Raw genomic sequence first — 23,183 nt, forward strand, 5'->3', positions numbered from 1 at the left:
GGAACTAATAACATTGATGTGAAAGAAGCCTAACTGAGGCTTTGCCCAAGGGGCTTCCAAGATCAGAAAAAGGTGTTTTGTTTTTTTTTGGGGGGGGGGGGGGTTTGTTTTTAGATACAGCATCACCCATGTCCATAGGCTGTGTTTATTATCACATTACTTGATGCTGTGCAGTAATATTGCTGGCCATACATGTAAGAAATGGCTTTCTCCCCTGATATCTCCATAAACATGCACTCTTGGCTTGGAAGAGACAAGCTACTGCCAGACACATCCAGCAGAACGAAGAATCAGACATATTGATATTCAGTGTGCGTCATTTTTATTTCTTCTGACATCTGCCTTCGAGCAGAGCCAGGATGGGCCCCCATGCATATTAATCTGCTGATCTGATCGACATTGATTGGTCATTGTGTATGGGAAGTTTTGGGAAAGAAAAGTAACTTACATCTTGAATTTGGCCAATTTGGGAGAAAAATCTAATTTTTGTCTAGATCATGTGTCTGTGAATGAGGGCTTTTAAAAATTCTTTATATAGTGGTTTCACTTCCAGAATACGAGTTAATGTATTTTCCCTTAAATCATCGATGTTTGCACATATCAGCATTTCCTGTATGACGGTATTAGGGCGATAGAAGGATATGTAATCACTTCCCTCTTCTTAGGTACTGCAACTATTTTACAAAAATAAAAAGTTAAAGGGAACTACTGTTTTTTCAGGAACGTTATTAGGCAGATAACTACTATAGCTGGATCTACAAACGGGCAGACTGGGAACTTAGTCGCCCTGGAAAAAAATCAAAAAGTTATAGGCAGGGGCCAGCAATCCTGTAGGGCAGAACAAAATACCGCCCCAGCAGAACAAAGTACCACACTCCATTACAAAATACTGCCGCCCGCGCCACAGTATGAAACTTATCATCGGCCTGAGGACAACAATACAGTTGAATTCAGAAGGACACCTGTGGCCGCTGGCCAGGTGCATAGGTACCTGTTGCTCCTACGTTAATGCAGATAGCATCAGATCTTTATGTACCTGGTTGGCGTCATGAGGAAGGCTTGGGCAGCCCCCTGGGCATCGGCCCACCGGGAAATTTCCCTGTAGGGTCTATGACCAGTCCGGGCTGCATCAGGCTGTCAAGAGACAATGCAGCTAAACTGGATCCACTGGTAATAACTGTGTCCTATTGAAGCAGGGCTTAAAAGTAGCCCAAAGTTAGAAGTGATGGCCCATCCATTGGACAGTCCAATGATGAAAACTTTTCAAGCACAATTCCTTTTGACGAGAATAACCTTGTGTAATAATCCCTGAAAACAGATGTTGTAGAGGGACATCGGACCATTGTGGTGCGACCACCATACAAGGTCCATATTTATGGCCAGCTTTATTAGACTGTGTATGGGGAACATAATGAAGGATTTCAGTGGGCAGATGTCCACTGTTCATGTACCAATTGTGAAATCTCTCAGATATCATAAATGGTAAAAACGGAGGTTTGAGGATGAGCTGGACCCAACAACCAGACATATGCCCTTAGATCTCCAGCTTTAGTGGAATCCAATGTATTTTGGAAGCTGCTGGTACTCGCCATCATAAATAAGTCAACAGATGTACATGTACAAAGCAGCTTCTCATTATATACGGTGTATGTCGCTTCAAAGAGCAGCTTCAAAGTAATTGCCTGATAAACAGAAAAGAAGAAAAAAACTACTCTGTGCAGCACCTTTCAAGTACAAAAGTACTATTATTTCGCAACTACAAATGAGTCTGTTACAAAACAAATTGTCAGAGATCATTGCGTGACTGAATCCTCCATGATAACTCCTACCATTACACGTGGCTGCAAAGAAAAAGGGGGTCAGTCAGCACATCCCAAAGCGCAGGGGCACGTTGCTATGGCTAAGAACAAGACTGTTAGCCAAAACATGCAATGCAACAGCTCACTGCAAACCAAATAAAGTGCAAAATTGCATCATAATTGCAAATGCTATACTAATAAGTTAGAGATGCTTGGCAAATCGTTTTGTACAAAATTATTTGAGCCCGTCTGCCGCACGTCAAGGCGATCTCTAGTTAGACGAGTGGTATTGCACAGTAAAGCCTATATCTTCATCTGCCTCCTGTGGTGCCTAGGAAAATCTCTAAACATTATTGTTCTAATGAGCTTTTTCCCACTAAGCAGGGGTGGAACTATAGGTGGTGAAGTCGTACACAGGCCCGACATCCGAGGCGGCCAGTAGTGCCCTCCTTTCCATAAGAGGACACCATACTCTCAATGTTGTAGATTTCTGAATGGAAAACCATACCCCCTTGTGTGTCTCTAAAAATGGAGGTGGGCCCTCAATTATTATAGTATCACGCAGACAGGCATATTGCTGAAATCATCATCGAGCTGTTACCCACTTTATTTCATCAAAATGCTTTATATTTTATTTCCTTTTTTTGCTTTTTGTGATTGCTGCATTTGTTATCCCTTATAAATAGTTTACGTTGTGCAAAACATTTTTGTTGCCATTGGCAGCTTAAGTCCTGGGAACCAGTGGTCAGTAAACATTTCGATTAGACACAACATTCAGTTTAGCGATTTGGCCGGAGGAACAACTTCCCAGTGAGAATTCAGTTGAGTACTTTGTTATGCAATATGATTGTTCTTCCAGAATATAGCATTGTATTTGGTGGGAATGTAAAAACATCCCTTAATTGATAAGCAAATAAGATAAATGTTGGCGAAATAGTTGTCCTGTCCTGACTCCTCCATAAAAGGGAATGTGTCACCAGAAAATGACCTACTGTTTATCACGTTTTATGTAAATAAATAACATTTATTTTCATTTTTGCAGAGGTTTTTTTTTTTTCATGTCGCTATCCATATTTAATAAAAATGTATATAATTCTTCAATTTTCAATCTGGCCACTAGGTCTAATAGGTCTTGATTTTCTGTTCTGTTCAGTAGTTATCTTATTACATGCAGAATTAGTGACAAGTAACACCTCTGTATAGATAACACAGGATCCACCAGTCGCAATAGGTTATACCACAGCTTAGGCTCCATTCACACGTCCGCAATTCTGTGACTCGTTTTGCGGAACGGAATTGCAGACCCATTCATTTCTATGGGGCCACATGATGTGCTGTCCAGATCTGGAAATGCGGACCCGCACTTCCGGGTCCGCAATTCCATTCCCGAAAAAAATAGAACATGTCCCATTCGGACAAGATTAGGCATTTTCTATTATAGTGCTGGCTATGTGCGGTCTGCAAAATGCGGAACGCACATTGTGTGAATGGACCCTTATTGTCTCCCTCCTGAACTCTGCACAAATCAGAGAGCATACCTAGAAAACTCTCCCATAGAAGTCAGATGGGGTCAGCTCCTGTACATTGTGTCTACAGCCTATGTAGCTGCTCTTAAAATACAGGCCGTCTAAGGCCTCTTTCACACTTGCGTTGTCCGGATCCGGCGTGTACTCCACTTGCCGGAATTACACGCCGGATCCGGAAAAACGCAAGTGTACTGAAAGCATTTGAAGACGGAACCGTCTTCCAAATGCGTTCAGTGTTACTATGGCACCCAGGACGCTATTAAAGTCCTGGTTGCCATAGTAGGAGCGGGGAGCGGGGGAGCAGTATACTTACAGTCCGTGCAGCTCCCGGGGCGCTCCAGAGTGACGTCAGAGCGCCCCATGCGCATGGATGACGTGATCCATGTGATCACATGATCCATGCGCTTGGGGCGCCCTGACGTCACTCTGGAGCGCCCGGGGAGCCGCACGGACGCTAAGTACACTGCTCCCCCGCTCCCCACTACACTTTACCATGGCTGCCAGGACTTTAGCGTCCCGGCAGCCATGGTAACCACTCTGAAAAAGCTAAATGTCGGCTCCGGCAATGCGCCGAAACGACGTTTAGCTTAAGGCCGGATCCGGATCAATGCCTTTCAATGGGCATTAATTCCGGATCCGGCCTTGCGGCAAGTGTTCTGGATTTTTGGCCGGAGCAAAAAGCGCAGCATGCTGCGGTATTTTCTCCGGCCAAAAAACGTTCCGTTCCGGAACTGAAGACATCCTGATGCATCCTGATGCATCCTGAACGTATTTCTCTCCATTCAGAATGCATTAGGATAATCCTGATCAGGATTCTTCCGGCATAGAGCCCCGACGACGGAACTCTATGCCGGAAGACAAGAACGCAAGTGTGAAAGAGCCCTTAACGTATTTTAGGCTTAGTGGCCAGTGTGAAAACTGCAGGATTTTATAAAAAAAAATTTTTTAAATATCGTTACATGAAAAATTAAAAGAAAGCTCGCCAAAAATTCTAATAAAATATGTTTATCATAAAAGTATGATTTAAATAATTAGTCGTTTTTCTGATGAAACATCCCTTTTAATCTACATTCCCTAATCGGCTGAGTGTGTCTGTCTGTTTCAGTTAGGGCTGTGTTACACCAACAGATTATCTGACCAATTTCTGTCCAATCAGACCAGTAGTTGGTGTGTAATTGGCCATCTGACCAATGATTGGTCAGATAATCTGTTGGTGTAATACAGTGATATGGGAGAGATACGTGGTTCCCATGCACTTCTGAGGATGCTTATTGCCTAAAAAGAACCACAGATTAGACATGTTTGATAATACTGCCCCCCTCCAATCTGTAGCTGTCTGTTTTGTTGCTGAGTGGGTGCTTTACAATCTGTGGTAATCAGATATCTCTTGCTCTCCCACGATGCTCAGTCTCCCCTTATGCTTTTAATTGAAAAACAGAATAATAAACTGCAGCTGCATCCCCCTCCTCTCCTTTTCTACTTACGGTTCTACTAGACTGAGATGTTTTCTGAAAATTTAAAGGGGTTGTCCCACAAAAAATATTTTAGTTTTCAAACCAGCACCTGGATCTGAATACTTTTGTAATTGCATGTAATTAAACATTTTGTATAGCCACTGAGTTATTCAACAAAATGTATCTGTATAGTGCCACTTAATTTCTCATTTCTTTGACCTGCTCACTGAGATGGCCGCACATGCTCAGTTTCATCCTTCAACTCCCTTCTGAGCTGTGATAGGGAGATCTGAGACACACCCCCTGAGCTGTGATGGGGAGATCTGAGACACGCCCCCTGAGCTGTGATGGGGAGAGCTGAGACACGCCCCCTGAGCTGTGATGGGGAGAGCTGAGACACGCCCCCTGAGCTGGGATGGGGAGAGCTGAGACACGCCCCCTGAGCTGGGATGGGGAGAGCTGAGACACGCCCCCTGAGCTGGGATGGGGAGAGCTGAAACACGCCCCCTGAGCTGGGATGGGGAGAGCTGAGACACGCCCCCTGAGCTGGGATGGGGAGAGCTGAGACACGCCCCCTGAGCTGGGATGGGGAGAGCTGAGACACGCCCCCTGAGCTGGGATGGGGAGAGCTGAGACACGCCCCCTGGGCTGGGATGGGGATAGCTGAGACACGCCCCCTGAGCTGGGATGGGGAGAGCTGAGACACGCCCCCTGAGCTGGGATGGGGAGAGCTGAGACACGCCCCCTGAGCTGGGATGGGGAGAGCTGAAACACGCCCCCTGAGCTGGGATGGGGAGAGCTGAAACACGCCCCCTGAGCTGGGATGGGGAGAGCTGAGACACGCCCCCTGAGCTGGGATGGGGAGAGCTGAGACACGCCCCCTGAGCTGGGATGGGGAGAGCCGAGACACGCCCCCTGAGCTGGGATGGGGAGAGCTGAGACACGCCCCCTGAGCTGGGATGGGGAGAGCTGAGACACGCCCCCTGAGCTGGGATGGGGAGAGCTGAGACACGCCCCCTGAGCTGGGATGGGGAGAGCTGAGACACGCACCCTGAGCTGGGATGGGGAGAGCTGAGACACGCCCCCTGAGCTGGGATGGGGAGAGCTGAGACACGCCCCCTGAGCTGGGATGGGGAGAGCTGAGACACGCCCCCTGAGCTGGGATGGGGAGAGCTGAGACACGCCCCCTGAGCTGGGATGGGGAGAGCTGAGACACGCCCCCTGAGCTGGGATGGGGAGAGCTGAGACACGCCCCCTGAGCTGCGATGGGGAGAGCTGAGACACGCCCCCTGAGCTGCGATGGGGAGAGCTGAGACACGCCCCCTGAGCTGCGATGGGGAGAGCTGAGACACGCCCCCTGAGCTGCGATGGGGAGAGCTGAGACACGCCCCCTGAGCTGCGATGGGGAGAGATGAGACACGCCCCCTGAGCTGCGATGGGGAGAGATGAGACACGCCCCCTGAGCTGCGATGGGGAGAGATGAGACACGCCCCCTGAGCTGCGATGGGGAGAGATGAGACACGCCCCCTGAGCTGCGATGGGGAGAGCTGAGACACGCCCCCTGAGCTGCGATGGGGAGCGCTGAGACACGCCCCCTGAGCTGGGATGGGGAGCGCTGAGACACGCCCCCTGAGCTGGGATGGGGAGAGCTGAGACACGCCCCCTGAGCTGGGATGGGGAGAGCTGAGACACGCCCCCTGAGCTGGGATGGGGAGAGCTGAGACACGCCCCCTGAGCTGCGATGGGGAGAGCTGAGACACGCCCCCTGAGCTGCGATGGGGAGAGCTGAGACACGCCCCCTGAGCTGCGATGGGGAGAGCTGAGACACGCCCCCTGAGCTGCGATGGGGAGAGCTGAGACACGCCCCCTGAGCTGCGATGGGGAGAGCTGAGACACGCCCCTTGAGCGGTCAGCTTGATATAAAGCTAGCAGAGCAATGAATGGGGAGATCTCTGGATCCATGTGAGGTACAGGGCTGGTTCTAATTATGGGATAACCCCTTTAAGGCTCTTTTGACCACCGCATTTTCCCCAGGCCCAAGCCACTAGGTGCACCCTTCCGCTGTCCCCCTGCTGCTGCCTGAATTTCCTGATGACAGAGGCGGGGATTTTGGCAAAGGCTCGGCTTCAGCTGCTAATGAATATCGAGGGGCCATAATTACCATTTACTTAGACATTTATATGATGAATTACATTTATATGATGAATTGAATTGGTTAACTGATTTAAACGATTGCACAATGTGAATATTTCGCCACCAAGCAGCGCAGTGAGTTAGATACGTAGCGGAGTGATATTATTTTTCATATATAGACTATCGCTGACAAATAAATAAATTAGAAGCAGATCCGTTTAGAGGGGAAGCATATTTTTTCGGTGAGAGCAGCAGACCCGTCTCTTATCTCGTCTGTATCTTCCCAGAGATTGTTGGCACGGGCAGCAGGGCTGGTAGTGATCTGCCGCTGGTGACCCTACTCCGAGAAGAGGATGGAGATGTTTTTCAGTTGTATAAAGTCCCTTTTTTTTTTTTTTCTCCTTTTCCCTGCGTTTTAGAAACCATTCCACACACAGGGAAGTTTGGTTAATTTCTTTCAGATGACGGAGGATTTTTTAAGCATGTTTGTTCCTCCTCAGTGTGTTCACCAGAGCCGCTTCTTATTTTGAAACAATGACAAAAACAACTGTTTTGGGTCTTGGATTTTTTTCGTTCTGGCATTATTTTAGGGAGCCCCGTAAGCTGTTGACCTTTATCATGCTCATCCTGTACTACATCAGTTGCATATGGTATTCCTTACGTTACATCTTTGCCAGTATAAAGGGCTTGTCCTGTTCAGAAAAACTACTTTTATTCACCCCATTAGGGAGTCAAAGAGTTTCTTTGGGTGTTTAATATTGATGACGTATCCTCAGACTCCCGTCACCCCTGCCGATCAGCTGTTTGAGGAGGCAGCAGCGCTCCTCTGTGCCGAGACCTCCTTGTAGCTTACCAAGCTCAGCACTGTCCATAGTATAGAGGCTATGTTTGGTATGGCAGCTTAGCCCCATTCACTTGAGCTGAGCTTTGCCTAGGTCATGGGACTGATGAAAGTGACGTCACAGGTCTAGAAAGAGGCAGCAGCGCTCCTCCCAGTGCCGACGCCTCCTTGTAGCTTACCAAGCACAGCACTGGCCATAGTATAGAGCAGGGGTGCACAACATGCGGCCCTTGATACCATTCTGTGCGGCCCCCAACCATCTAGTAACAGACATGTATGTCTATGTCTTGTGGCTGCTTACATGTATTTCTGCCATTAGATGGGAGTCCTTGAAGTGTAACTAGACATTAATGGTATATAATGTGTGTTCAATATGCCATAAGTACAATATTTCAGTTGTTAATACACCTTTAAATTTTAATTTCGGCCCTCGTCATTGGTTCATTCTGGCAATGTGGCCCCCAACCAGGAAACGTTGTGCACCCCTGGTATAGAGGCTATGTTTGGTATGGCAGCTTAGCCCCATTCACTTGAGCTGAGCTTTGCCTAGGTCATGGGACTGATGAAAGTGACGTCACAGGTCTAGAAAGAGGCTGCAGCGCTCATTGGAGCACATCGGTCTCTCCAAACCCCTGATCGGCAGGGGTGCTGGGAGTTGGACCCCCGCTGATCTGATATTGATGTCCTATCCTAAAGGATGGGCCATGAATATTAAAATCTAGAACAACCATTTTAATAGCAGATCCCCTGTTCAAGATCTATATTCTGGAGAACGGCTGCTAAGAGAGTCTCTCACACTTGGCCTGTCCTCTATTTCACAATTTGTTGTTATGAGAGGACATTGTGTAATACTTAATTTTCCATGTGGTGGCGCTGCAGGAAAATTGAGCTCTTACCTTCAGGTCTCCCCACAGATCACTGTTGACTGCTTGGGGGAAGAAGGGGGGGGGGTCCCACAAGAGGGACACTTGATGAGCCTATTGTCAAGGACCCTTCTAACAAGGAAAGAAAAAAGTAGTTTTAAAATTAGTACTTATTGTATCAGTATGGAGATTTTCACACAACTTTGCGTCACCTGTGCAACTTTTGAAAAACTGTTTACATCTATTGGAAAAATTTGGCAACCAGTACGGCAACAAAGTGCACAGGTAAAACACCTTCGTACAGACATACCACACATTAACGTCGCATTACTACCTACCACCCTGAACTTGTGCAGGGCCGTCTAATGGTCACGTGCATGAGGCCTGTTGTATATTGCTTAAAGAGTTGGTGTTATTTATATAATTTGTTCCTTCAGTGTTTGACCAGACTGGCAAACAAGTAGCTGATCAAAGTTATGCCCATCGTATAGTTTTATTTTTTCTTTAGATTTTTTGTCTCCTGATACAAACTTTATTAGTATATTACATCGTCACTGACCTTTCAACAAACTTTGCATAAATCAGTAGTACAGGTGAATATTAGAAACTTTATAGTATATCAGAGAAAAATGCCTCTTTTCCTCCTCCTAAGGCCTCATGCACACGACAGTTGTTTTTCTCGGCCTCCGTTCCGTTTTTTTTTTTGTGGATAGGATGGGGACCCATTCATTTCAATGGGTCGGCAAAAAAAATGCTGATAGTTCATCCGTTTGTGTTCCGCGTCCATTGTCCGTGTTTCCCTTCAGCAGAAAAAATAGCGCATGTCCTACTTTTTTCACATTTGCGAACAAGGATAGGCATTTATTACAAGGGATCTGTGGAAAAAAACGGATCCTCCAAAAAAACGGATGCCGCATCCGTTTTTTTTTGGGGCGGACGCACAATTTGCGGACGCAAAAAACAACTGTCGTGTGCATGAGGCCTAAAGCTAACATTCTCTGCATATTCCATCTTGAGAAACAAGGTAGACACATCAGCTCACTGAGAGATTAGGTTAGATATTGCCCATAGAAGACTATGGAGAGGGGAGCGGGAAGGAGGAGCAGAGAGAGAGACACACACACACATGCTGTCCATAGAACTACATGAAAAGGGGAGGAGTAAAGGGCCCTTTACAAGGGCTGACAATCTTAAAGATAATGGCTAACTAGCGTTCTGGCAGTGTAAATGTACCGCCGATTACCTGATGAACGAGCAAAATGCCGGTTCATTGGGTAATAGGATCGTTTGTGCGTACACAAAAACCGTCATTTGCCGGCACCAGATCGTGCGGTATAAACACGATCTGCTGTCAACAAAGAGCGAGTCGGTATGGAGAAGAGAGATGGCATTAGTGATCGCTCCTCCACCAGCCAGCAGCCGATTGTTGGGAAGCAACGCTTTCTTCCCAACAATCTGCTGCTGTCATCCCGTGTAAAGGGTCCTTAAGGAGAGAGACCTTTTTATGGGGGAGGGCCCAACAATTATTTAGTCATTCTGCAGACCGGGCACAGCAGGGAGGCTCCTGCTCCAGCCACTTGTTTTACAACCATGACAGTGAGGAAGAGAAGGGGGGACATTACTGATCTCCTGGGACAACCGGAGAGGATTTCTCCGTTTTAGGGCTCGTTCACATGCACGGGTCCGCACAGACCGTGGCCCAGCCGCATGGGGATCGCGGACCCATTCACTTGAATGGGTCCGCGATCCCGCCGTTCCGCAAAAGGATACAACATGTTCTATCTTTTTGCGGTGCGGAGGCACGGAACGGAACCCCAGAAAGCACTCTGTAGTGTTCCGTTCTGCATCTCCGGATTTGCGAACCCATTGATCCGCAAATCCGGTATGCAATACGGCAACGGGCAGCACACGTTCGTGTGAACGAGCCCTTAGTTGTAATAGAAAACAAGGGAAAGACGGTGATCGAGGGATAATTTGCTAGGATAGTTTTGTTTTTCTTGTGGATTTTTAGCAGTTTTAGATTAAAGTGCGCGTTCGCTGATACCCTATTGTCCAATCTGACATCGGCCGTGAAAAGACAAAGCTACACACAGGCAGCCTTACAAAGCCCGGTCGGTGAGTATCAGGCACTTAGAATAGAACTTGTGTATGATACTCACCTGACGTAGAGCCCCAGGCGATGTCGGATGGGGCAGGGGAGATCGTGTACACCATAATGATCCCAATTATAAATGCATTAGAAGGAGTGTAAAATGCAGTGGTTATTGTCCAGTTCTATCTGTTTGCACATGGTGGCGGGTTTATCTGCGTCAGTGAATGCTTGGGTGCACTGATGTTGATTCTTAGATGGTATTTGATACCACGTGGAAGCTTTTCTATGATAAATACGTAGGAAATTCATGAATACAAATACCAGCCACCATGGAGGCATCGTCAGTGCTGTCTGTTTTGTCTTCTGACCTGCATGTTGGCAGGGAAATTCCGCTAAAAAAATATATATAAAAATTCTATTTAAAGAGGCACCCAAACTAAAATAGATGTTCTTAATGTGCGCTGTGCACTCCAGTATGATCTATTTTCCCCCGATGACAGGCACTTCAGGCTGGGATGAATCAGATCATCGTGTTTTTCCGTGGATTTACCAATAGAAAGTCGTGAAAAGTTCTAATTTTGTCTCGTCTGTTTTGTCCAGTAATGGTGAGACATAGAAAGTTAGTCAGTAACGCTTTGAAGATTGCATAATCGGGGCAGGCAGGATCTGCAGAATTTCATAGACGCCACGCAGCATTGAGGTTGTACATAGCAGTGTTGCTTTATGCAAGTCACTTAAATATATACTGCCCCCTGCTGGAAACACTTTGTGGTCAAATGTGAACAGTATGGTCGTGGGGAATATGTTTTCCTCATCAAATTGCTTTAGCCACATGGATGTGACGTCATTTAGGTGGGTCCAGCAGAGATTCTGAATAAGTATTTATTAGTAAATCGCCTAAAGGAGTTCTCCGACTCTTAATACTTATGATCTGTCCTCAGGATAGCTCATCAGTATCTGATCGGTGGGGGTCTGGCTCATGGCATCCGTTCTGGTAGAGGCTGATGAGCGCCGTAGCCTCCATGCAGCTTACCAAGCACAGCGCCATCCATTGGATAGTGGCTGTGTTTGGTATTGCAGCTCGGCGCCAATGGCACTTAGCTGCGTCTAGGCCATGTGACCGATGAATGTGATGTCACTGGCCTAGGAAGAGGCCATGTCATACAGAGCGCTGGAGTCTCTTCAGGCAGCTGATTGGCACAGTTGGACCCTCATCGATCCGATGCTGACCTATCCTGAGCATAGGTCATTTAGTATTAAACACTCGGAAAAACCCCTTTAAATTTCCCAGAAAGCCCACACTCCTGACAAATCTGGTGTAGTAGATTATTGTATTCCTCCTAAAAATTACTTTTCTGGAGCATCTTTTCGTAGGACATTTACACTGTGCCACTCCTCTGTTATTCCTCCTGGAAGTGTATGAAGGCATTACCCTTGTTAACAGGGTACAACTGTCACTAATGATCGAACAAGGTCGGTGGTAACATCCACTTGTCAGTTTAGTGCTGCATTTGCAGGAGGAATAACAGAGGAGCGAAACAATGCAGAGTTATTAGTAAAAAAACTAATTGCTTTGCTTACTCCAGGACCACATTCTTGTGATGGTCGGGGGTTTCAGCATACGGAGCCCCACCGATCAGATGCTTATAAGTCCTTATGGTGAGCCAACCCCTTTAAATCTCAGCTCAGTGGCCTGAATTGATCCACGTTTTGCAGCGGTTGTAAGTCATTTATTTTTGAACGTCCTGGAAAGAGTTTTCCCTCTTTATGTTCTACTGAATAAATTTATATATTTTTTTTTACTTTAAGGGTGTGGGGTCCGGAATGTTTTAGTAATAGTGTACGAGAAATGAGTCAGGCCCTTTAAATCCTTGCATGTTTTCCGGAGGTGAGACTCCCCCCGCAGGTCGGTGTTTTTGTGGCTTGGCTCCCACCCTGGCAGGGGTTCAAAGCCAGCTCTTTGAAATGCCTCCATACAAAGTTTAACACTTTTAAAACTTCAAAGTGAAGGCGGGAGGGAGGGAACGCTCTTGAAACGGAGCATGAACTGAGCCCAATCACCTTTTTTTTTTTTTTTTTCTTCTTCTTTCTCCGTTCCCGGCTATTTCTTCAGAATACACCCGCTATGTTGTGTGCCCTGCTGTTAGCTGGGAGAACATGGGATGAGACGGTGGAACCTTTTTTGCGGCTACAGTAACTAATGGCCAAGGCGCTGTTTTTTTTCCCGTTTTTTTGTTGCTGCATTTTACTTGAATTATTTCTAGGATCTACTCTTTTTTTACATTGTCCACTTTATATAGCAGTTCCGTCGCCGGATCCGTCAAAACGTATGAAAACTGATGGCATTTGTCAGACGGATCAGGATCCTGATCCGTATGACAAATGCGTTGAAATGCCGGATCCGTTTCTCCGACGTCATCTGGATAAAACGGATCCGGTGTTTGTTTATTTTTTCACATTTTTTGCAGTCTGAGCATGCGCAGACCACGACTCCGGATCCGTTTTGCCGGAACACTCGGCATTAATGCTTTTTAATGGGAAAAAAAAGGCCGGATTCCGGCAAGTGCTTCAGAATTTTGGACGGAGATAAAACCGCAGCATGTTGCGGTATTATCTCTGTCCTGAAAAGGCAAAAAGACTGAACTGAAGACATCCTGATGCATCCTGAACGGATTTCTCTCCATTCAGAATGCATGGGGATAAAACTGATCAGTTTTTTTCCGGTATAGAGCCCCTAGGACGGAACTCAATGCCGGGAAAGGATAACGCTAGTGTGAAAGTACCCTAATAGCGGACTCGCGAGCCCAGCTGCTGGACAGTGGACATACCTGCAATATGGAAGCATCATGGAGTCTGATAGATCAGGAGGTCAATGAGATGCAGCAAATGCCACGGCTTCCTTTATGATTATTTGTGCTGGTTGTGTTATCATCGAAACCTATTATTATCTCATCCTTACTGGAAGATTGTAATGGAGATTGATGGACTGGATTCTTGCCAATAGTAGGTGGCATCTCAAGTCACAGGTCAAGCAGCCAAGAGGTTCTCCCCTTTTGCACCTTGCTTTCCAGTTCTGCTTCACAGGAGGTTTCTGTCCTGCCCGAGGTTTGACAGGTGTATCGCCCCAGTCACATTCCCCACCTGCCACCAACCCCACTACAAGTGATGTGCCTGAATCCGCTCTGGCTAAAGACATAAAGCCACTTACCTAGTCATCAGCACTCCATTGTCCAGACCCCCTTTCTCTGGTCCCCTGTGGACCAGAAGTGTGACGTCCCATCTATCATTACATGCACTGCTACTGCAGCCATTCATTGGCCTCAGCAGTGATGTGATGTGCCCTCCCCCCCCAAGTAGCATGTGACCACTGAATGGCTGCAACGGTCATCTTCTGCCACTTCTTGTGTGTGGAGACCAAAGGGGACCTGGTAATTGTCAGAACTGCAGCAGAGGAGAATCCATAAGACGAGTATCGAATCTTAATTTTGATTCATTTTTTTTTTTTTATCTTCTTTTACACCATTCTGAACATTTCACTAAAAATTTGGGAGTGATGAACAATCCCTTTCAATGATATAATTGACTACCTGCAGCCACCTCTAGGGGGAGCTTACTGAATACTGTTTTAAGATTGAGTTGAATGTATTAACAGTAGGCAATAAGCTCCCCCTCGGGGAGACTGTAGACGCCCGGGATATCTGTGCCGGAGAACTGGAGCGCTGACCTCTATAAAGATATATTAGGAAAGTAATCAGCAGAACATACCAGAACAATCAAAACGGAGTTACAGGGTAGACATTTAGGTTGTGTCAGTAGGTTTTGGCACTAATAGCAAATTTCAAAATTTCATCTAATACAGTGTATTTTCCTATACGTCGCTGGCCTCGGACATAGGCTCTCAGTGAAATGGGCGAGGACCACTCTACACAAAGGGATATTTGCAGCATGGATGAGGCTAATTATCCCTCACTGTCACATTATCACTTGCACATGGGAAAAGGGCTCCGCTTTTACTTTACTACTGGACAAAAAGGTTTTTTTTTGTAAGGGACTTGCAGTTTAAATGTAATTTTTTTCCTCCCTTGAGGTTTCCTTCTTCGTCTTGAAATGACAAGGATCGTGTATCAAGGAATTCAAACAGTCCCATTTTCATGTCCATGTTCTGCCGACTCCTGCCGCTGAAATATCACATGCGATTAAAGAAAAAAATCCCCCCTCCTATAAGCGGCAGACTGAGCTTTCTATCAATAAAACATTCAGTAATAATTCAAAGTGCAAAGGGATCTTTATTCTCTGGGACGGCGTGTTCTTACTCATACATATATTATTGTTTCTTAACACGTAGGTTCACACTTGGTGCCGTTAAAAATAAAATATCACCTGTATGGCTGCCTTTATCATCTCTATGTGCTCCAGCTACTAAAGAGGAGCGGTCACCTCCTCCTAAAGGGGCTGTCTCATGGGAGACAATGGGGGCATATCGCTAGGATATGCCCCCATTGTCTGATAGGTGCAGGTCCCACTTTTATATTGAGAACAGAGCGGGTCAAAGTGATGTCTGGAGGACTTCGGTCCGGCCACCGCCAAGCGTTCTCCCCCATAGAAGTGAATGGAAGGGCACCGCACTTGACCGGCCACCGCTCCCATTTACTTGTATGGGCCTGACTAAAATAGCTGAGCCAGTGCTCTGCCATTTTCGGCGGCCCCATAGAAATGAATGGAGGGCAGCTGAGCGTGCGCAGTGTGCCCTGTTCCACTTCTGAGGCTTCATTTAGGAGATATGACCCCCATTGTCTCAGATGAGACAACTCCTTTAAATGTCTGTTTTAGTAACTCATTGCATCCCCCACATAAAGCAATTCTGGAGCATCTGTTCTTATGACCCTATGTTGTCCCATTCCTTTATTATTCCTCATAGAAGTTATGAATGAGTTTCTAGCAGTTTGCAGTGAAGGTCCAGATGGGCGTTACCAATTTGGGGAAGTGCCAAAGAGGAATAACAGAGCAACAGTGCAGAGATCAAAGAAGAGATGTTACAGAATAGTTAACTTTTTACTAAAACAAACATGAGAACTTGGTCAGTGCTCGGTCTGTTCACGTTGCAGTTGTCGGCCGTGGACACGACTTTGTTGTTGTTGTAAACCCCAAATCTACTATTCAAGGTACAGAAATGAATACATTGGCATTTTAAGACCCCTTTGATGTATAAAGATGACGGAAATTTCAGTTAAGCCCTTCAGTTACGGCAGTGGAGGACCCAGACAGCGACATACAAATGCAGTGACAGTAAAGTACCAGGGAATTTCTCTCCTGCTCTTTTTTCAAGTCATTCGCTTTCTATACAGTAGAAAATTGTGTGTAAATCCTTTATTTTTTCTCTCTGGTATTTGCAATGACCTACATAGTTGTAAAAAACGGAGAATTAGAAAATGTATGCCAGCAGAAAACATTTCACAAGTCCAAATATTTGAAATGCCATTCAAGTTTTAAGGGCAAAATAAACACTGAAAGTAAAGGGAATATTGCCCTGGACTTGTGCAAAACATTTGCTTCATGCCAGGTCTTATAATTTGACTTGAATTAAAGCGGTTCTGTCACCAGATCACCCCTATTAAACCAGGGACATAGCCTGGTAGGGGTGATCCTGCAGTTTAAAATAATACCTTTCTCCTCACTGTCGACCCCACGGTTGTTGATTAAAAATTGTACTTTTATTCCTTTGCTGGAAGGCAATTTCGAGCACCAGGAGACAGGCTTCCTTAGTACGAGCACCACTAGGTGACGCCTGAACACCACCCCCCACTTTGATTGACCGTGCCAGAGTACGACTTCATCGGTGATTGTAGAACAAGGTTCGAACTAGGCTAGTGGAATTTTCGTCTAAAGGACCCAGGCAAATTTCGTATATTTTTAAAAAAAATATATATATTTTCCAATGGGCTGGAATCGGGTTGCTTTGAACAAATCATCGACTTTTCCAGCGCAATGGTTTCAATAAATTCCCTCCATGATTATCTTGCACGGTGTTTCAATACCTGTATGGTATCCGTAGTCTAAACAGGGTCGAGTCCAGTGACACAAACTCCCCAGACCTGCTGCGTGGTTAGAGATCATGTTCACATGCGGGTACGTCTAGTCTCGAAGCAACGTTTACCTCCTTAAAATAGAACTGTCTTACATGCTGCAAATTCCATATAATGGATCTAAGTTGTGACCTGGATGTCACGGCTGATAAAGCAACAGTTCAGAAGCGTTCGAACGTCGATACCTATTTGCTGCCAATATATTCTTCTGTCTATGACCTGCGTTTTGATTCTTATTTTCCACAATATATTTTGTAAATGATCATTCTATTGCTCTTTGCCTTTTAAAAATAATGTCATATTTAGGTTATATTACATATAGAGGGAGGGGGGGACTTGATCACCCCATTTGCTATTGGGGGCAAGAACCTGTGCAGGACTCCCGCTCTGCAGAGGAGCTGCATTGTTTGCAAACGATGACGTGAAAAATTGTCACAAGGGTCATTAAGGGGTAAACGGACACTGGGCCCTTTTTTGTCCTGGGTGGCAAAACCCAACGCCATAATTAAGGGCCCAGTTTAATCTTTACAATCTCCTGTGCAGACCACTGGTCGGTATATTCTTGCAAAATTATTTGAGCAGATTCGAATTAAGATTAACGTAGCTAATCCTGTTTGAAAGGTAATTTTTCGCGAGTACAAATTTAACTCAGTGCCTCTGTCTTTTTTTCTTTGTTTAGCAACAAGAGCAAGACCCAACAAACTTGTATATATCCAACTTGCCTCTATCAATGGACGAACAAGAGCTTGAAAATATGCTGAAGCCATTCGGACAGGTTATATCTACAAGGATACTCCGCGACTCCAGTGGTACCAGCCGTGGGGTTGGATTTGCAAGGTGAGACTGCATGAATTGTGGCAGAAAAAAAAGAAAACTGCATAGAAAAAAAAATACACAAAGTACATATTTCAGTATGAGCTGAGAGTTCACGGTCAGAGTATTGATTACAATCTCATTAGGAGCCGCACTTGACGAGCACATGTTATATTTCACATTTTTTCCTCCTTTTTTTGGTTTCACGGTTTGAGATTAGTTTGTCTTTTTTTTTACCTGCAGGATGGAATCGACAGAGAAATGTGAAGCCGTCATCAATCATTTTAATGGAAAGTTTATCAAGACACTTCCTGGTGTATCAGGTTTGTGTTCTCCATCAATAATGTTGTTTCAGCGGCTCGGCTTTTAAGAGGCTAGCACGTGAAATAGCTGAACTAAACGGAATTTGTTCACAGTCTGTTTTGTTTTATAAATGCGATCGCCTTCCCCCATACACATCCATGTCTGGAGATGTTACATATCTCTGCATCCTTGTGAGAATAACACAGTTGGTAGTGATATCTAGATGGGAGCTGTGATTTGCTCTTAAAGAGGTATTCCACTGTTTAATGAAATTGATGACATATCCTCAAGATAGATCATACATTTCAGTTTGGTGAGGTTCTGACGCTCGGCAACCCCGCCGATCAGCTGTTTGAAGGGGCTGCAGAGCCAGTAGAAGAGCTGCGTCCTCTTCAGTGTATATTTGCACACCGTCTACATTGTAGCGAGGGTACAGTGTCTGTCCCATTAATCTGCACCACCACTATGTTGTAGACGGCATGCAGGTAAATGCTGAAGAGATCGCAGCTCTTGCACCAGTTCCGCATCCCCTTCAAGCAGCCAATTAACAGAGGTGCTGAGAGTCAGACCCCCAACGATCTGATGGATGTCATCAATATCACAAAACCGCAGTACCCCTTTATAGGGTATGCACACGTTCACAATCATTTTTATTGCTCCTATGAATATCTTTGAAAAGAATCCAAATAAAACCGTTTCCTAAATTAAAATATATGTTTCCATAGTTACAGACTGCAACCAAACTTTGTGTAGTCTGATCCTGCAGTCTCTGTCCCCCATATCTTACCTACTAGACATAAGCCTTTAAGAACGAGGAGATGACAATATAATCATAAATGAGGTACATCCTCCGGCAGATAAATCTCTCCCATAGTGTACCTAAACTTAAAATATATTACAGAAAAATATTTATTAGTTGTGTTTATTGTTTTTTCTAGCAAAACAGGCCTCCAAATTTCTGTAGTGATTTTCACTGCGGTGCATACAGAATCCCGATTTCTACAATATGCAATGCAGCGAGTGCTGTACTGGCAGGAGAGCACACATAGCGGCTCCTGCCTGTACCAGCTCTGCATCGCACATCGGTGACCCGTTTAGGACTTTTCTCCTATTAGCCAGACCGGAGGGCATTGACGAGGAAAGCATCTTGCTCTGGAGGACTCGGTATGTCCATGCACTATATCAGGCATGGCCAACCTGCGGCTCTCCAGCTGTTGTAAAACTACAACTCCCACCATGCCCTGCCGTAGACTGATGGCTGTAGGCAGTCTGAGCATGCTGGGAGATGTAGTTTTGCAACAGCTGGAGGGCCTCAGGTTGGCCATCCCTGCACTATATGGTCAGCCTGTTGATTTCAATTAAAACAGTGTAATTCTTCATTTCCCCTTCGAAAGTGCTGAAGGTGAATTGATACCTTGCTGCCAGGTGTCGTCAGCTGCAGGACACTACAGCAGCCTATCATCGAGGGCCCCCTTTGGCAAAAAGGGGGTTGCCCATAGCAGACGGCCACTGTAAAGAACATTTTACCCTATATTGAATCAAATTTTTATAATTTAAGAGTCTCAATTGTTAACAGGTTGACACGAGATATTGAAGAGAACAGTTGTGTCTTTTCTGATATATATAATAATATATATTCATTCTGTATAGAGATTACCTTACACCTTCCTAATGTATTTCTCAGGTCTGTGAATCAGCAGGATGAGTGATATAGAAATGAATTTAATTATATGTGATTCACCACAGATACATCAATAGGCACACCTCCCAGATAGAGAACCCGGTATGCCAGTAATTATAGCATGTACCGGGAAGGGGGAAGGCTATTTGCAAAAAAAAAAAAAGATATGGAACCTCATTACAGTACTCTTATGGGCTTGATAGAATCGCTATTGGCGTTACCCTTGTCATACTGACAGATGTTTTAATTACAGTCGATTATTTGCAGACACACCTCTTGCTGAGGTATATTCCTAGTGAGGTGTGTTGAATATATAAAAGCTTTATATAGCTACTTTTAAAGCCTTTTGGTATGGTAAAGCTATTAGTAATTGCACGTAAAATCCAAACGAAAGATTTTGTAGAATAAAGTATTATAAATACATATTAATTTACTGTATATCATTGTAAAGTACAATGATACATCTAAAGTACTAGAAATGGAATGGAACTTAAATGGAATGCGTCACCCACATTTTTTTGTGCCAGTAAAAAATAAAAAAAGGAGGCACATATCCTGTTTTTTGTTTGTTTGAAAGTTTTTATGGATTATGAGTGACCATCTTAGCTTCTATTACTGATAATACAACCATCTGCATCTGTTATGAACGGATCCGGTTGTAATATCTGTAACATAGCCAAGACGGATCCGTCATGAACTCCATTGAAAGTCAATAGAGGACTGATCCGTTTTCCATTGTGTCAGAGAAAACTGATGCGTCCCCGTTGATTTGCATTGTGGGTCATGACAGGTCCGTCTTGCTCCGCATCCCAGGACTGAAAGCAAACCGCAGCATTTTGGAGCATTCCGTTCTGTTCAGTTACGTTTTGTCCCCATTGACAATGAATGGGGACAAAACTGAAACGTTTTTTTTACGGTATTGAGACCCTATGACGAATCTCAATACCGGAAAATAGAAATGCTAGTGTGAAAGTTCCCTAACCTGAGCTGCTCTTCACAGCAGATATGCTTTACAGCAGCCACCATGGGCCTTAGATAGAATGGACAAGAAGAACGGACCTCGCTTACTTATATGAGAGAGACCTTTGCAGAGGTCATTGTGCAAGGAAAGAATAGATGAGCACTGACAAATCACCTTACATAGGTGATATCTGTCATTCTAATCCTGCCTGTGATAAGTAGATAACTTCAGCAAAAAGTGATCTATACAGATCACCTATTAGGCTTAGTGGCTAATTTGATATATATATTATAAACACCAAAAATTCTTTAAAAATATGTTTAACATACAAATAGGATTTAAACAATGTTATTTTCTGAAGGCACGTTCCCATTAAAGGGGCATAATAGATAACAGTTTATGAAAGTTTTTGTTGGCAAGATTGTGTACAATTTCCCCGCTTACTCATTACTGCGTAAAGCATTGGTTTGCATTCAAGAATCCATTGGTAAGCTACAGGCTGGTTGATAAGTAGGGCTACTTTCACACTAGCGTTCGGGGCTCCGCTTGTGAGCTCCGTTTGAAGGCTCTCACAAGCGGCCCCCGAACGGATCCGTACAGCCCCAATGCATTCTGAGAGGATGCGGATCCGCTCAGAATGCCTTAGTCTGGCACCGTTTGACCTCCGTTCCGCTCAGCAGGCGGACACCCGAACGCAGCTTGAAGCGTTCGGGTGTCTGCCTGGCCGTGCGGAGCCAGACGGATCCGTCCAGACGTACAATGTAAGCCAATGGGGACGGAGCCGTTTGAAGTTGACACAATATGGTGCAATTTCAAACGGATCAGTCCCCCATTGACTTTCAATGCAAAGTCTGGACGGATCCGTCTGACTAACTTTCAGACTTAGAATTTTTCTGAACGGATCCCATCGTTTGCATTATAGGAGCAGATCCGTCTGTGCAGACACCAGACGGATCCGCTCCGAACGCAAGTGTGAAAGTAGCCTAGGACAGCTGCCTTCAGCTGGAAATTCCATACAGCAAGGGTGTGTATACCATAGACCAGTGGTGGCAAACCTATGGCGGCACTCAGAGCCCTCTCTGTGGGCACCCGCACCCAGGAAAAAGTCTTTGTTGTACCAGTCTATTCCTTAGACTTTTCCTACCATTCATCAGCGCAGGGCGCTCTATGAACGGCACAGGCAGCGCACTGAATGTAGGCAGGCTGTTATAGCTAAATGATAAAGTACATGGAAGATATACTATACTGGACTGTAGTATTCAGGTTAAATTGCTGTGTTGGCATTTTGCGATAAATAAGTGGGTTTTGGGTTGCAATTTGGGTACTCGGCCTCTAAAAGCTTCACCGTCACTCCCATAGAGGCAGACCATGGAGCTACTAGCCCCAGCCCTGGTTGTTCCCATGTACTATTGGATGACAATAACCTGCGCAGAATTCTGCTCTTCAGAACAACTGCTTTGCTGGCAAACATGGGGAATGGGCCCAAAACAAACACCCTGGGCCCTAATGACGGCTCTTCTATAATCTTTGTTATGGAGCTGCCTCCGAAACAGCCGTGCAGATTCCCACTGACAAAGGGAGCGATTGTGAAATATTATAGTTACATTTGCAATTCTGTAACAAAATAAATAAAACTAAAAGATAAAGATAAAAAATAAATATTTTAAAAAAAAATTGAAAAGTTAATAAATCTTTGTCCTGTTTCCACACACAGAAAACCCTATCCAGTTCATACAGTAACCCAAGATTAGAAAATTCAAAGCAGTGTTTGCTGTCCGATGATTGTTCCCCCCACACACACACATCCAAGTCTTTTCCGGCAGTGGTATTTTGCCAGTATTCATGCCAGAAACCAGAGGGATGTCATTATACACTGCTCAAAAAAATAAAGGGAACACTTAAACAACACAATGTAACTCCAAGTCAATCACACATCTGTGAAATCAAACTGTCCACTTAGGAAGCAACACTGAGTGACAATCAATTTCACATGCTGTTGTGCAAATGGGATAGACAGCAGGTGGAAATTATAGGCAATTAGCAAGACACCCCCAATAAAGGAGTGGTTCTGCAGATGGTGACTACAGACCACTTCTCAGTTCCTATGCTTCCTGGCTGATGTTTTGGTCACTTTTGAATGCTGGCGGTGCGTTCACTCTAGTGGTAGCATGAGACGGAGTCTACAACCCACACAAGTGGCTCAGGTAGTGCAGCTTATCCAGGATGGCACATCAATGCGAGCTGTGGCAAGAAGGTTTGTTGTGTCTGTCAGCGTAGTGTCCAGAGCATGGAGGCACTACCAGGAGACAGGACAGTACATCAGGAGACGTGGAGGAGGCCGTAGGAGGGCAACAACCCAGCAGCAGGACCGCTACCTCCGCCTTTGTGCAAGGAAGAACAGGAGGAGCACTGCCAGAGCCCTGAAAATGGCCTCCAGCAGGCCACAAATGTGCATGTGTCTACTCAAACGGTCAGAAACGGACTCCATGAGGGCCCGACGTCCACAGGTGGGGGTTGTGCTTACAGCCCAACACCGTGCAGAACGTTTGGCAATTGCCAGAGAACACCAAGATTGGCAAATTCGCCACTGGTGCCCTGGGCTCTTCACAGATGAAAGCAGGTTCACACTGAGCA

At 45.3% G+C, this 23,183-nt stretch overlaps 1 protein-coding gene across 4 annotated transcripts in view; it reads left to right on the forward strand.

The window, feature by feature from the left end:
* RBMS1 (RNA binding motif single stranded interacting protein 1) overlaps positions 1-23,183 on the forward strand; it is a 173,286-nt gene that overhangs the window by 100,786 nt on the left and 49,317 nt on the right. For all 4 annotated transcript variants that reach the window (XM_040441624.1, XM_040441626.1, XM_040441625.1 and 1 more), the window contains exons 5-6: positions 17,471-17,628; positions 17,848-17,927. In XM_040441624.1, coding sequence (XP_040297558.1) covers positions 17,471-17,628; positions 17,848-17,927 — 238 coding nt within the window. The remainder of the gene's footprint in view (positions 1-17,470; positions 17,629-17,847; positions 17,928-23,183) is intronic.

The sequence above is a fragment of the Bufo bufo genome, chromosome 7 (assembly GCF_905171765.1).
Source record: "Bufo bufo chromosome 7, aBufBuf1.1, whole genome shotgun sequence".
Taxonomy (NCBI): Eukaryota; Metazoa; Chordata; class Amphibia; order Anura; family Bufonidae; genus Bufo; species Bufo bufo.